Raw genomic sequence first — 14,304 nt, 5'->3', positions numbered from 1 at the left:
TTTTCCAGTTTGCTTTTACACATTTGCATGGGACTTTTGAGTCCCATAACACACTTAGTGTAACCATAGTAATATGTATAATACTGATTCTCAGTGTTTGTATTCTGAACTTCCAAGATGGCGTCTTCTTCGCTACCCCCTGGTTTTAACAGAGGTTTATCGGGGTTCTGGGGAGGCTGTTACGACAAAGTGGTTTGAATGTTGGTTTTGGCTGATAGGTTTTATAGCGGTTATGACAGCTTTCATAAACCCAAAATGTTACTTGGGTACGATCTTGGATCACGCATGACATGGTTAAGCGACTCTAATTATATTTAATTTTTGTTATATGATTAGGTTTTCCGAAGAAAGGTTTGGTCTTTGTTTTTCTTATTCATGTCAGGACAGTATTGAAGAAAACGCAAATCTACAAAAACATCTTTTCTACTCGTATAATTTTAAGGTATTCTGAGTCGCACTACATTTTTCTAAGTTAAATGATAAAAATTTCAAACTAAACTAGAAATCCAGGTTATTTTAAAAATATATATATTCTGCTTCAATAAAGAGCTCATGAAGATCTCCAAAAATATTATTGTTAAGCATGTTAAAATCTTAAAGGGAGGGTCTGTTCCACACGCCGCCGCCGGCCAACAGTCTTGTGACAGATGATCGCGCGCCAGTGGACTAAATAGATGGCGCACACGCCTGGGCCGATTCTAGGCCACGATGGCCGGAATAGATCCCGCGAGGCCAACATGTATATACGTGAACAGCCTGAAACCGTGAAACCATATAATTAAGCGACAGATGCATTAATATGTAACAAAAAGTTGGACTGGGTGTCGTGTCGGAAGAGGACATCATCGCAAACAAAAAAAAAAGGAGAAATCGAAGGGATCGGGATTCTGGTCCCCGATTCTGTGAATGAACAAAGAGTGGGTACAACACGCGCATGCAGGCTAGGCACGGCAAAAAAGCCGCTTCGACCCTGGGCGGGGAACCGGGATCTGCCCACAACAACTGCATTTCTGGTTCGGAAGGAAACCTGGAATAGGGACCGTAGAATAGGGTTCATTTGAAATCAAAAGGGTTTAAACAATTAAGGTACAAAATCTGTTTTTATGGTGTCGAAACAATTGTGTCACATTTTTTTCTAAAATTGTCGAATAAGTTGGTTTCAAAATTTCAAACAACTCTAATTTACGGTACCCAAAAATATAAAAATTCATTGCCAAATATACACGAGCCTTCTGCGCTCACGTGCCCTCTCTCCTCTAGCAGTAATTATTCACTCTCTGGTGGCGATCATTACTGTTGTCAAAAAGATTAACTAATTTATAGAGTTTTCCGCTCCTTTTCGTTTCGAACCAAAACTTTTCACTATTATTATTTTGTGAAAGGCAGTAACCACGCCGAATGGATTATTCCCGCTACTTTGGGCGAGTCCTTTGAGATCGATAATAAACTTCACGTTTTCGGGACTCGTGAAGGGACAACTTTTGTTAGATGAGAGCGTTGTGGGTGTATATATGAATTGTTGCACACAAGTCTTTCGGGGAAATAACCGTAAAATTAGAATGAAATAAAAGCATTTCGCAAAGTTTTGCCATTTACATTCGATGTAAGCAACGATTTTAACAATAAAAAATACCTACATTGTAAATTTAATTTTAATGCATATCCCGAGCAGACGGTAATAACTTTGAAATAACATTTTTTGATATTTCATAATACTAGGCCTATAACATTTTATGTTATTTATAACAAGATTTATTATTCGTCGTTATGATTTTTTGTTATTCGATTGTTATTGTAATAACAGACTTAAGTTATTTTATGTTAAGTTATTCTTCGAACAAATCTTTTTTATTATTTTTTGTAATTTTAACAACTAATCCGATCATCCCTATAACAGTTGGAGTTATTCTTCCATAACAAAAAGAGTTATTCCCAAGTTCTTTTTGCTTTCAATCAATATCAGCCCAATAACAAATTTTGTTGTTATATTAAAAACTGTTATTTAACTCTTATGCATAAATGGATTTTTCAAGAAGAATCCATAACACTTTTTGTTATTTTAACCGTATTTTTTATTGGAATGGAATGCATTTTGTTATTACCGTCTGCCCGGACTTCTACCAAAGATAAATACAATATTATAACCTAATTACTAAATTTAGGTACTTTCTACTAACTTAACGCGTAGTCCTGTATACTTGATTTCATATTAAAGTTTTGATTTCGAAACTGAACGGCAACTAAAGCAAATTTTCACATGAACTGTCAACATCTGATAAAATTTTATTTGTATCCTTCTCGTAGATGTTGACTGCACTAATTTTCCATACATACTTTGGGGAAAATTCATTGCACGTGATTCTGGAGATCGCAAAGTTCGAGTTGAGTCTGCACAGACATTTTGTTAGTTGGTGTAATCATTTGAAACAAACATTGTTCAAATCTTGATGCTTTAAATAACCTGGACAATTTGCACTTGAAGAAGGTATTAGAGGCAAAAAAGGCAAAGGCAAAAAACAAACAAACTCGCACATTTTTGTGGTTTTCCAAACTCACAAATTAAGCCAGATGCATGCAGGCTGACGTTTTTGTAAGCAAACAAACAGAGCAGGCAAACTGTCAAAAAGTTTTTTTGTTTGCGAGATTGTTTGTTTATTTGTCGTAGTCTAATACGTTCTTGAGTTTCAACAGTTTCCCTTTTTTCCAATTTTTTCTTGTATTTTTTTCATTTTATTCAATTTTGTCAAAATAAAAAATAATAAAATAGTGTCAAAAAAAGACAATTTTCATAATTGTTTTTTTTTTAAACAATCATTCACGCAGAAAAATAAGGCATATTTGAATCAACAAAACGTTTTGTTGATTTGAAAATCAAGATTTTTGTTAAATCAACGCTAAACGTCAAAGCAGCTTTTTCAAAACAACAAAAGACTTTTGTGGAATTGAAAAAATCAAGGTTTGTTCAACGCAATTTTTTTGTTGATTATATTCAACAAAAAAATTATTGATTCAAACCTTGTACAGGCTGATTCTACAAAACATTTTTCTGCGTGTTCATACAATTTTGCGGGCTGATCTTACAAAATGATCATGTGAATATCCAAAAATGTGTATTTTGAGAAGGTATTTTCTGGTCGATTTGGTGTTTTGGGCAAAATTGTAGTTTATATTTAGGGCTATTTGATTTAGAATGTCCGCAATTTAGAATTGCGCGGAAAAAAAATCTGATTTCATTATTTCACTATTTATTGCTCAAATTTCCTTCACTTTTCCTTATACTTGATTGATGAGATATAATATCTTAAAGTTTGAGACTTGAAAAAATTTAACTTTTTCAGTGTCACTTAGTAACCTCTCATTTTCCAACTGAGGGAAAATATTATTTCGATTTCCAATATTAAAAATTTAATGAAATTTTCCGCTGTTTTCTATTGCTGAAAAATCCTTATTCAGGTACAATAAAGTTCTGAAAGATTGATAAGAATTTTGAACCACAAGTCTCAAAGTCTATTTTTTCTATTTTAAATATAGCCTAATAAAAAGGTTGAAAAATGTTAATATCGAGAAGGAAAAAAAAAGAAATCCCAACCTTTATCTCAAGTGCAAACAATATTTTTCATAATTTATTTTTACGCCGATAAATTCCAGCTTGAACTCCAACTCCAACTAACGTGCGGAAATCATGCAAACAACACGTGTTTTCGCTACCCTCCGACAGATGGCCAGCTGGCGGAACTTTCTGATTGGAATGAACCACGCGATCGTTTTCAAGGGCATGTCGGACTCCACAGTACTTTCGAGTAAATGAAGTGGTTTTTTCCTGTAAAATGTTGCTTATTATAAATTTTTAAACAATCCAAATCTTTCAAAATAACAATAAAATCAAGGTCTGTTTAAAAATTACAATATTTCCTTAAATTAGCCCCAGCTTCCCTATGTCTCAAAGAACAAAAATGAACCAACATTCATGAACGGCCGAGTCGAATGAACTCCCGGCCCGGGACAGCTGACAAGCGCTGTCAAACGTCAAAACAGGCTCCGCCGCGGAATCCACGTTTGTTGCCGTCCGGCTAGCTTTCCTCCTCCTCGCGTAAAGTGCCGATTCGCGTTAAAAAGTTTCGCGTGTGATTTTTTAGGTGATTAGCGGCCCCGATTTAGCACGTCCTAAGGTGAGTCCGGACCGGTGGCCAATGCTGGACGGTGGAATTAACAGGAAGTGATGATTTCTGCTGGTTCGGGGCGGGTTTGTTTTGGTTTTGTTTCCACCGAAGTAAGGTTAGAAATTGGCGAATGTTTCCGCTCGCTGTGAGCTCGGAAGGGGGCGGCCGGGAGATCCATTTTTGGATGAAATTTGGGACGAAGCTTGCCGGCTTTTAACGCGGCACATTTTGTGGATTTTGGTTGGATGTTCTATTGGATATGATATCGGTTAGTTGGTTAGTTGCAGCAATTGTGTATTAGGTGAAGTTTTAAAAGAAATCAATAAATCATTACTGAATAATTAATGATACCAAGATCAATATTAACTAACTGTTCAACAAAAATGCAAAATAGGGGAACTATACCCTTTCTCAGCCTATTTCTATTATCGGCCTATCAGCACTTTGATCATGAATTACAGCTTATAAAAAGTGTTTTTGACTGTTCCAAAGCAATAAATAGCTCAAATAAAAGTGAGCAAGCAACTCTCCATTGTTGAAACATCTGAAAATATTGATTTAATAGCAGAAACGGCAAAAGTGATGAGAATTGGTCGAACGGCTTAGTGTGATTAAAATGGGTATATTTCCCCTAGTTATGTCGTAGACATAACCAGAATTGCGTTGGATAACGTAATTTACCTTGTAAGTTATGCTTGTTTAGAATTCAGGAACTTGAATTTAAATTATTTGAGAAACACTAATTGTGCTATAAAATTGCAAAGTTCTTGTAGTTCACATCTCAGTTTAAGATACAAGCATTGGTAAATTTTATGCATCCTAGGTACTTCAAACGAAAAAAACATGCATCCTAGGTACTTAATGTTTAAAATAGTACTAAGCAGGGGCGCCGACTCTGGGGGGGCACGGTACTTTTTGCCCCCCCTAAAATTTGGCTGGGGGGCAGCCCATACATTGTGCCCCCCCAGAAATTTTGGAAGAAAAATATTCTTATATCAAATATAAAAAAATAACCACAGAAATAATTGAAAATAATATCTAAAACTTAAATGGAACATTTTATGTACACTCGGATAGAATTCTTGTAATAGCGAATCCGTAAAATAGTTCAAAAACATGTGTTGTTTTCGAAATCGCTGAAATTTTTTGAACAAAATCGTTTACAATTTTCTGGATTTAGATGCATTTTTATTCTAAGTCGACAACATTTTATCTATACCACTGTGCTCTCTAGGAAAATCAGTAAGCTTAGTACAAGAGCACAGAGTCATCGGTAAATGATTTGAGAGATGTCGTCAACATAGATTTAACGGATTTGCTCGTAAGTTTTCTATCTGTGCATGTTGTTTTAAAAACAAAACCAATGTACTTTTACCATAGCACTTCATCTACAATCAAACTTACGCAAACTCTTGCGAAAACAATCATCATGTTTTCAAACGCAACATTCTGCGATTTGCCATTGTAGATCAGGATTTAGCGAATATAAACTGAAACACTTTTCAAAATGGTCATTTGTTGACTGCTTAACATTTACAAAAATGCTGATAAATTCGATAATTTTTTGGGTAATTTTAGAAACGAATTGAAAAGATTTCAAATACATTTGTTAACCGCTAACCGTTTTAGCCGAAAAATACAATTGTTTCAAAAAAAGTAAATTTTTGAAAACTAGCGCACCGCTTTAAGGCTAGTCTGCAGATCGGAAGGAAAGGGGTCAAGAAACAGCTTTACGAACAGCAGAACAAAGGAGAGGGAGCGATTTCTTGGGGCTTTTCTTCACCCTCTCTGACTTACTTGCGCTGCCGCTGCTTCCCATTTGAAATTTTTCTTGACCGGTTTCTTCCGAAGTGCATACCTTACATTACTGAGAAACAGACAAATTGAACAAATCTGAGACAATTCCACATTATAATCTTAAAAAACACAAGTGCAATTTATGTTCGATTTAAAAAAAAATAAAAAGGCTATAGAAATTTTAACTGCACCCTCAAAAAAAATGCCGAAAAATCAGGGAGTAGAGAATAATACTAAAAATAAAAAAAAAAACATAAATTCTTAAATTCTTAAACTCTTAAATTCTTAAATTCTTAAATTCTTAAATTCTTAAATTCTTAAATTCTTAAATTCTTAAATTCTTAAATTCTTAAATTCTTAAATTCTTAAATTCTTAAATTCTTAAATTCTTAAATTCTTAAATTCTTAAATTCTTAAATTCTTAAATTCTTAAATTCTTAAATTCTTAAATTCTTAAATTCTTAAATTCTTAAATTCTTAAATTCTTAAATTCTTAAATTCTTAAATTCTTAAATTCTTAAATTCTTAAATTCTTAAATTCTTAAATTCTTAAATTCTTAAATTCTTAAATTCTTAAATTCTTAAATTCTTAAATTCTTAAATTCTTAAATTCTTAAATTCTTAAATTCTTAAATTCTTAAATTCTTAAATTCTTAAATTCTTAAATTCTTAAATTCTTAAATTCTTAAATTCTTAAATTCTTAAATTCTTAAATTCTTAAATTCTTAAATTCTTAAATTCTTAAATTCTTAAATTCTTAAATTCTTAAATTCTTAAATTCTTAAATTCTTAAATTCTTAAATTCTTAAATTCTTAAATTCTTAAATTCTTAAATTCTTAAATTCTTAAATTCTTAAATTCTTAAATTCTTAAATTCTTAAATTCTTAAATTCTTAAATTCTTAAATTCTTAAATTCTTAAATTCTTAAATTTTTAAATTCTTAAATTCTTAAATTCTTAAATTCTTAAATTCTTAAATTCTTAAATTCTTAAATTCTTAAATTCTTAAATTCTTAAATTCTTAAATTCTTAAAATCTTAAATTCTTAAATTCTTAAATTCTTAAATTCTTAAATTCTTAAATTCTTAAATTCTTAAGTTCTTAAATTCTTAAATTCTTAAATTCTTAAATTCTTAAATTCTTAAATTCTTAAATTCTTAAATTCTTAAATTCTTAAATTCTTAAATTCTTAAATTCTTAAATTCTTAAATTCTTAAATTCTTAAATTCTTAAATTCTTAAATTCTTAAATTCTTAAATTCTTAAATTCTTAAATTCTTAAATTCTTAAATTCTTAAATTCTTAAATTCTTAAATTCTTAAATTCTTAAATTCTTAAATTCTTAAATTCTTAAATTCTTAAATTCTTAAATTCTTAAATTCTTAAATTCTTAAATGCTTAAATTCTTAAATTCTTAAATTCTTAAATTCTTAAATTCTTAAATTCTTAAATCCTTAAATTCTTAAATTCATAAATTCTTAAATTTTAAACATTGAATTTTATTGATATTTCGGGTTTTTTTATTATTTTTTTTATTTCTAAACATTTTTTAGCCATGAGTTTTTTTTAACCCTAGAAGTTTCTTTAAACTTTTTTTTTTATTTTGGAATATTGGATTTTGTTTTTTTTCTTAATTGCAGATTTGGAAAATTGATGTTTTTTTAAATGTGTATTTGTATTTTAAAATTTCTGGAGTTTTAAATTTTTGCTTTTTACTTTTGTTTTTTATTTTAAGAAAATTTTATTGTTGAATTTCTAAATATCTGATTATTTTTATTATTGACTGTTACTTCTAGAAAATAAGTGAGAATATGCCAATGAGAAGGAATTCGCCTTTCAAACATATAAAAAAATTCCCCCCAATTAACATTCTCAATCACGTTTTAATAAATTATCTTTTTCAAAAAAAAATGGATTCTGGATAATAAAAAAATCGTAATAAAATTATTAAAATTCGTGATATACAAAAAACTTTAACATCTAATCGCCACTCTGACCTATCGATTTCGGAAAAGAACCGTGCCCCCCCCCCCCAACATTTTGGACTAGTCGGCGCCCCTGGTACTAAGAATTCGTATTCTCATCCAAATTGCCAGTGTATTGCAATGCTTACCTCCTCCTTCGTATGCAACAGCTGAAGCCACAACAAAATTCCTTGTTGAAACTTCTCCGAATTCAAATTCAATGAATTTGTAAATCCAAAAATAATTTCAACTTAGTAATCTTCACTTTGAATTTTTAAACCACATTTTTTACACTCCACTTGATTCAAATTACAAAATCTGAGCTTTTCTTCCCGTCATTCTGTAATTTGGAATCCTGTAGTTCATGTACGAACTTTATAAATAGACTATTATTCTTTCAAATGCAATTATTTCTTTTTCTCAAATTAAACAGTCTTAGCGAACTCAACGCACTGAAACACGACCGTTACCGAGGTTACCGTCAAAATTTTTAATCACTAATATTTACATTTTGAAGTTACTCTTCAAGTAAAGATCGAAAAACAAATGCGCGCCAAAAATCTAGAGTAGGCTACACTCTGAACTCAGAAAACCAAAATTATCAGATATTGCCCACTTTTCACTTTCAGACGAAATATGACAGGTCGAAAATGTTGCACGCTCATTTGAAAAAACTAGTCTTTGGGCTTTTTTTTTACTAATATTCCGTTCGAAATTTATCATGAATATTGTTTTGTATGAAAATCGCAAAAAGGGTCATAAAGCCAAATGTATTTTTTTATGTACACAGGGTGGCGAAGTCGGGAAGTTGAGAAAAAGTCGGGAATTCGCCAAAATCTACGAAAAATCGGGATAAAGTCGGGAATTTGTGATTTTTCGGCATCCTTGTTTGAAAAATGTTTTCCAACTCTTGAATAATTTTGAAATATTAATTTCACCTTATTCGTCATTAGCATCTAACTTTGAATTTCGGGTTCCTTTCACCATTTCAATCTATATGGGAATGAAAGGCTATTTAAGACCTACTACATTGAAAATCTTTAAAAATTTTGAATGAAGATGGTGGCATGCATTTGACCCAATTTTTTATAATACTTTTTATAAATCAACAAATTGTTTAATTCCGACGATTACATCAGCGTACAGTTATGTTTCTGCCTAATTTTGCTAAATTGCTTAAAGAGTTTTTGCATGAAAAATGGTTTCACTTCAGGTAAGAAATAAATATTTTTTGAGGTTCTCGAAAAGTCGGGAATTTGAAAATGGAATTTGAGTAGTCACCCTGTCAAGGTGGCCACTCAAGTCGGGAAAAAGTCCGGAATTCGCCAAAATCCGCCAAAAATCGGGAAAAAGTCGGGAATTTGTGTTTTTTTGTCAGAAAGTCGGGAATCCTAAGCATTCACCTGCTTGGTTTTTTTTTCTAATTCTTGAATAATGTTGTTATATTCTTCTTTAGTACCGTCATCAGGGGTGACATTGGGTCTAGGGGGTGAGATTGGGTTATACAAAATGCTGAAAATTGTAAGACCCGATCTCACCCCCAGACCCAATGTCACCCCTGATGACGGTAACTTACTTTAAATTTAGGGTTTTTTTTATTATTTTTATTTTTCAAACAATTACCTCTCGTTCTTACTCTAACTTAAAACATCAACAAAGTTAATGAAAAACTAATTTAAAATTGAGCCTAATTTTAATGATTGTGGCAAGCATAAACGTATGATTCTATTTCATTTTATCATATCGATTGAATATTTAGACAAAAAAATATTCCAACTTGAGTTTTTTGTGTGAGTTTTTTTCGTGGTTAATATTTTTAATTGTTGAACTAAATTCAAAAAGTCATTTCAATTTTTTTTTTGTTTTTCAAATGATTCCCTTGAACTTTTTTGTGAGGTAAATTACTCTACACAAAGCTTAATTTTCAGTTATCGGAAAACTCTCAACTTCCACCTCCTGATGCCCTATATCTTCCGGTGGTTTTTTGTATGCAATACTAGTTCGGCCACTACCCTTTTTCCACAAGAAACCGGACTTGGACTGACTTGAGGCCGCGTCCCCCACCTTGCTCCGTAAAACGAAAACGAAAGCGAAATTTCTGTAATAAATAATTTTAAATATTTTTTTTCGGGAAAGAGAAAGCAGATTCTGATGCAATCAATCCAGCTTCTGTGTTTTGAATGTGTTGGTTAATTTTTGACTAGATAGCCTCATGAAATTGTGACTAAAGTACGGGTTTGTATCCATCAGTGCACTTTGACAAGTTTTGGGTAAAGCGGTATACGCACTTCGGATGGAAACGGTCAAGAAAAAAAAAACAAATGGGCAGCAACGGCAGCGAAAGCAAACCAGAGAGGGTGAAGAAAGGCCCCAAGAATTCGTTATTTCTCCTTTGTTCTGCTGTTCGTAATGCCATTTCATGACCCCTTTTCTTGGGAGGTGCGTATTGGCCTTGAGATTGTATTTTTTGCTTACACTCAAAACCAGAACTACTCTTATTACCTATTCAAAAACCAATTGTAAAATTGCTTTTTATTAAATACGAGCCACCTTGGGGACGTTTCGAACTTTTGAACGTTTAGCAAAGAAAAATGAACAAAAGTTAGTGTACTTATATACAAAAAGTCCGCACTTTTAAATGTAGTAAAACCGAACAAATTTTCAACTTCAAAACAAAATGAATCATTGGTCCAAATGATAGTTTTAATTTTATTCCAGCTAGTTTTGCCAGCTTTTGCAATAAAAGTTGAATACTTTTTAGTGTTACAGTATTTTTTCATTGTGTGTGACGACGAGTGAAGTAAGAAAAAGGTGATTCTGATTGATAACAAGGATTAATTTTTATAAAAATAAATTTTCTGTAAATATTTTATTATTTAACAACAAATTTATGACGCTTACTAGGCCTAGTGAATAAATATAATTTAACCCAAAAATGATGAACTTCTCGTCACAGTGTAATGATGCAAACAATGATCGAGCTGTCACAGCCCTGCGAAATATGTTGGCTGGCATATCGGGCGGTCAGTCAAAAAAGCCAGACAAAAAAAAAATGCTAGAAAGAGATAGGAAACCTGATGCAAACAAACGTCCAGCTGTCATGTAAACATACTTTCAATGTGTTGGTAATTTTCTGACTAGAAAGCCTTATATGAATCATTTTAAAAAATGTTCCAAGAAATTTTTATTATGTAAAAAAAAAAGTTTGAAATCATATTTCAATTTATTTCTGTCTCTCCCTCCCTTTCAGCCATGCCCCCGAAGAAGGTCCAGGAGCCGGAGGTGAAGCCGCTGATTGGTCGCATCGGCACCAACCTGCGCATCGGCATCGTCGGCGTGCCGAACGTGGGCAAGTCGACCTTCTTCAACGTGCTGACCAAGAGTGCGGCCCCGGCGGAAAACTTCCCCTTCTGCACGATCGACCCCAACGAGAACAGGTAGGACAGGTCGCTCTCGCTTATTTAATTAGCCCCAACAGCAGCAAAAGTCACCTTTTTTGGAATTTTTCCCTCCTCGCAGGGCGCTCATTTGCATATCAAAGGTGAAAATTCGAACGATTTTCGTTTTCGATTCGATTCGCTTCTGAAGCTGGTGCACCCTTAATTAAAGGGCCCCTCCGGGGCCTGCTGATTGGCGTCCACAAAAAGAAAGCCCGAAGCGTGAAGGCCACCATTTTGGAAAATACTCCGAGCACCGTTAATTAAAAACTGGAGGATTCTCGCAGTCGCAATTAAGTTGTATTATTGGTCACGTTTTTTGACTTTGTCTTTGAGCGTGCGAAAGCAACCTGTTATCAATTCATTAAACGTCATTTTTGGGAGTTGGGGAAATCATTTGAGACTAAATGTTCAGGTTAAATTGTTGCGTCGAATTAATACTGTGCAATTGGCTTAATAATTAAAAAAAAATGCTTTGAAAAATGCAAACTTTACTAGCGAAAAAGATGAACAATTCTTGAACAGTTTAAAATTCTTAAATTTTTTAGAATTTAAAAAATTATAACAATTTTAAAGTAACTAAAAATCTTAATAAAAAATTAAAATTGTTCAGATTCTTCATTTTTTTTTTTAATTCTTAAAGTTGTACAAATTGACAAAATTCTTGAAATTCTTTAAATTGTTTTAATTTAAATTCAAATTCTTTAATTTCTTAAACTTGTTTAAACTTCAATTCAAATTCTTCTTAAAATTCTTTAAAATCCTTAATTTCTTAATTTCTTTAAATTCTGTAAATTCTTTAAATTTTTTAAATTGCTTAAATTCTTTAAATTCTTTAAATTCTTTAATTTTTTTAAAGTCTTTAAATTCTTTAAATTCTTTAAATTCTTTAAATTCTTTAAATTCTTTAAATTCTTTAAATTCTTTAAATTCTTTAAATTCTTTAAATTCTTTAAATTCTTTAAATTCTTTAAATTCTTTAAATTCTTTAAATTCTTTAAATTCTTTAAATTCTTTAAATTCTTTAAATTCTTTAAATTCTTTAAATTCTTTAAATTCTTTAAATTCTTTAAATTCTTTAAATTCTTTAAATTCTTCAAATTCTTTAAATTCTTCAAATTCTTTAAATTCTTTAAATTCTTTAAATTCTTTAAATTCTTTAAATTCTTTAAATTCTTTAAATTCTTTAAATTCTTTAAATTCTTTAAATTCTTTAAATTCTTTAAATTCTTTAAATTCTTCAAATTCTTTAAATTCTTTAAATTCTTTAAATTCTTTAAATTCTTTAAATTCTTTAAATTCTTTAAATTCTTTAAATTCTTTAAATTCTTTAAATTCTTGAAATTCTTGAAATTCTTGAAATTCTTAAAATTCTTGAAATTCTTGAAATTCTTGAAATTCTTGAAATTCTTGAAATTCTTGAAATTCTTGAAATTCTTGAAATTCTTGAAATTCTTGAAATTCTTAAAATTCTTGAAATTGTCAAATTGCATAAAATTCTTGATATTCTTTAAATTCTTCAAAATCTTATGTTCTTTAAGTTCTTTAAACTCTCCAAATTCTTTAAATGCTTAAAAATCTTCTTTTTTATTATTTCCTAATTTTTTTAAAAATTCAAAAAATTTTAGGTTCTTAAAATATGTTTTAAGATTCCTAATATTCTAAAAATTCTTTAAAGTTTAATTTTTTTAATGTTCCTAAAATTTCTATAAATTCTAAAATTTAAATTCTTAATTTTTTTCAAAAATTTCAAGTTTCAAAATTTCCAGGAATTCTTAATATTCTTAAAACTCTCCAAATTCTTTAAATTAAATAGATTTTTTATTTTTTTTATTCTAGAAAATTTTACTGTTGTTAAAATTTTTAAGTTGTTTAAAAACTTTAAGTTCATTAAATTATTATTTTTTAATTTTTTTAAAATGTCTAAAAGTCTAAAATTCCTAGAAGTCTTAAAATTATTAAATTTTTAATGCTAAATGTTTTAAAAATGTAAAAAAAATAGATTCAAAAATTTTTGAAAAATTTCTTTTAGACTTTTGCCTTTTAAAAAATAAATAAATTTAAAATTAAAATAAAATCAAAAAATATAAAATTTTAGAATTGCGCAAATCGAATTTAAAGAAATCAAACTATTAAAATATGTTTTTTAATTGAAAATGAAAACATAATTCCTAAGTAAATATTATACTTTAAAAATTCTTCAAAAATAACATACATTTTAAAATTTAAAATGTTTACGGCTCAATAACTCGGAAATTAAAATTCTTGAATAAAAAAAAAATCCTCAATTTAGAAATTCTTAAGTACAAATAAAGTCTCATAAACACTAGCTTGTCCAGTTCTTTGAGGAAGGTGGGGCAATATTATGGACGTTTTGAAAAGTACGTCATTTGTGGACATCCCCTGACCAAATTTAGAACAAATTTCTGAGGATGGTGGGGCAGTTGCCCCATGTTGCCCCACCCGGTGCACGCTAGTGCTCATAAGCACAATGGTCTAAAATTCTAAAAATAAAAATAAATAAAAAGGGTTTTTGTACCGATAAACCATGAAATGCAAATCTAAAAAAAGCGAAATTACATCAAAATAAAAACTATTAAAATCTCTGTTAATGGCATTTTTAGGTATTCGATAAATGTTCAATGTATTCAATTTTAAAACGAATGGTTTTTCAGATTTATTAATCGGACTACTGGTTGCTGTAATAAAATCTAGAATTTTGTTAGATTTTCAACGTTTAATATGCATATTTTGGGAAACTTTCTGCACTCTAAACATTGTTTTGAAAATTTTAAATCAAGTCTTACAATTGTAAAGGCCAGAAATGAATATTTTCATCCCTTTTAAAATGTGACAAGTAATTTTAAAAAATATTTACGTTCATATTTCCAATAATTAAACTTTCAAGCATAAATTCCATCCTTCCAATGTTTTCCATAATTGCCTA

At 30.3% G+C, this 14,304-nt stretch overlaps 2 protein-coding genes across 4 annotated transcripts in view; both read left to right on the top strand.

Moving 5' to 3' along the window:
• Positions 1–14,304, top strand: part of LOC120414518 (uncharacterized) — a 233,335-nt gene that overhangs the window by 196,878 nt on the left and 22,153 nt on the right. The window lies entirely within an intron of this gene.
• Positions 4,009–11,397, top strand: LOC120431532 (obg-like ATPase 1). The gene is made up of 2 exons (XM_039596625.2): positions 4,009–4,169; positions 11,171–11,397. Exon 2 carries the CDS (start codon positions 11,173–11,175, stop codon positions 11,359–11,361), a length of 189 nt encoding a protein of 62 aa, XP_039452559.1. The 5' UTR covers positions 4,009–4,169; positions 11,171–11,172; the 3' UTR covers positions 11,362–11,397.

This window comes from Culex pipiens, chromosome 1, assembly GCF_016801865.2.
Source record: "Culex pipiens pallens isolate TS chromosome 1, TS_CPP_V2, whole genome shotgun sequence".
Classification (NCBI taxonomy): Eukaryota; Metazoa; Arthropoda; class Insecta; order Diptera; family Culicidae; genus Culex; species Culex pipiens.
This window is presented reverse-complemented; position numbering and strand designations above follow the sequence as displayed.

Excerpts from the sequence above, each read along its gene's own strand:
- LOC120431532 (XM_039596625.2), top strand. The coding sequence starts at position 11,173 with ATGCCCCCGAAGAAGGTCCAGGAGCCGGAGGTGAAGCCGCTGATTGGT.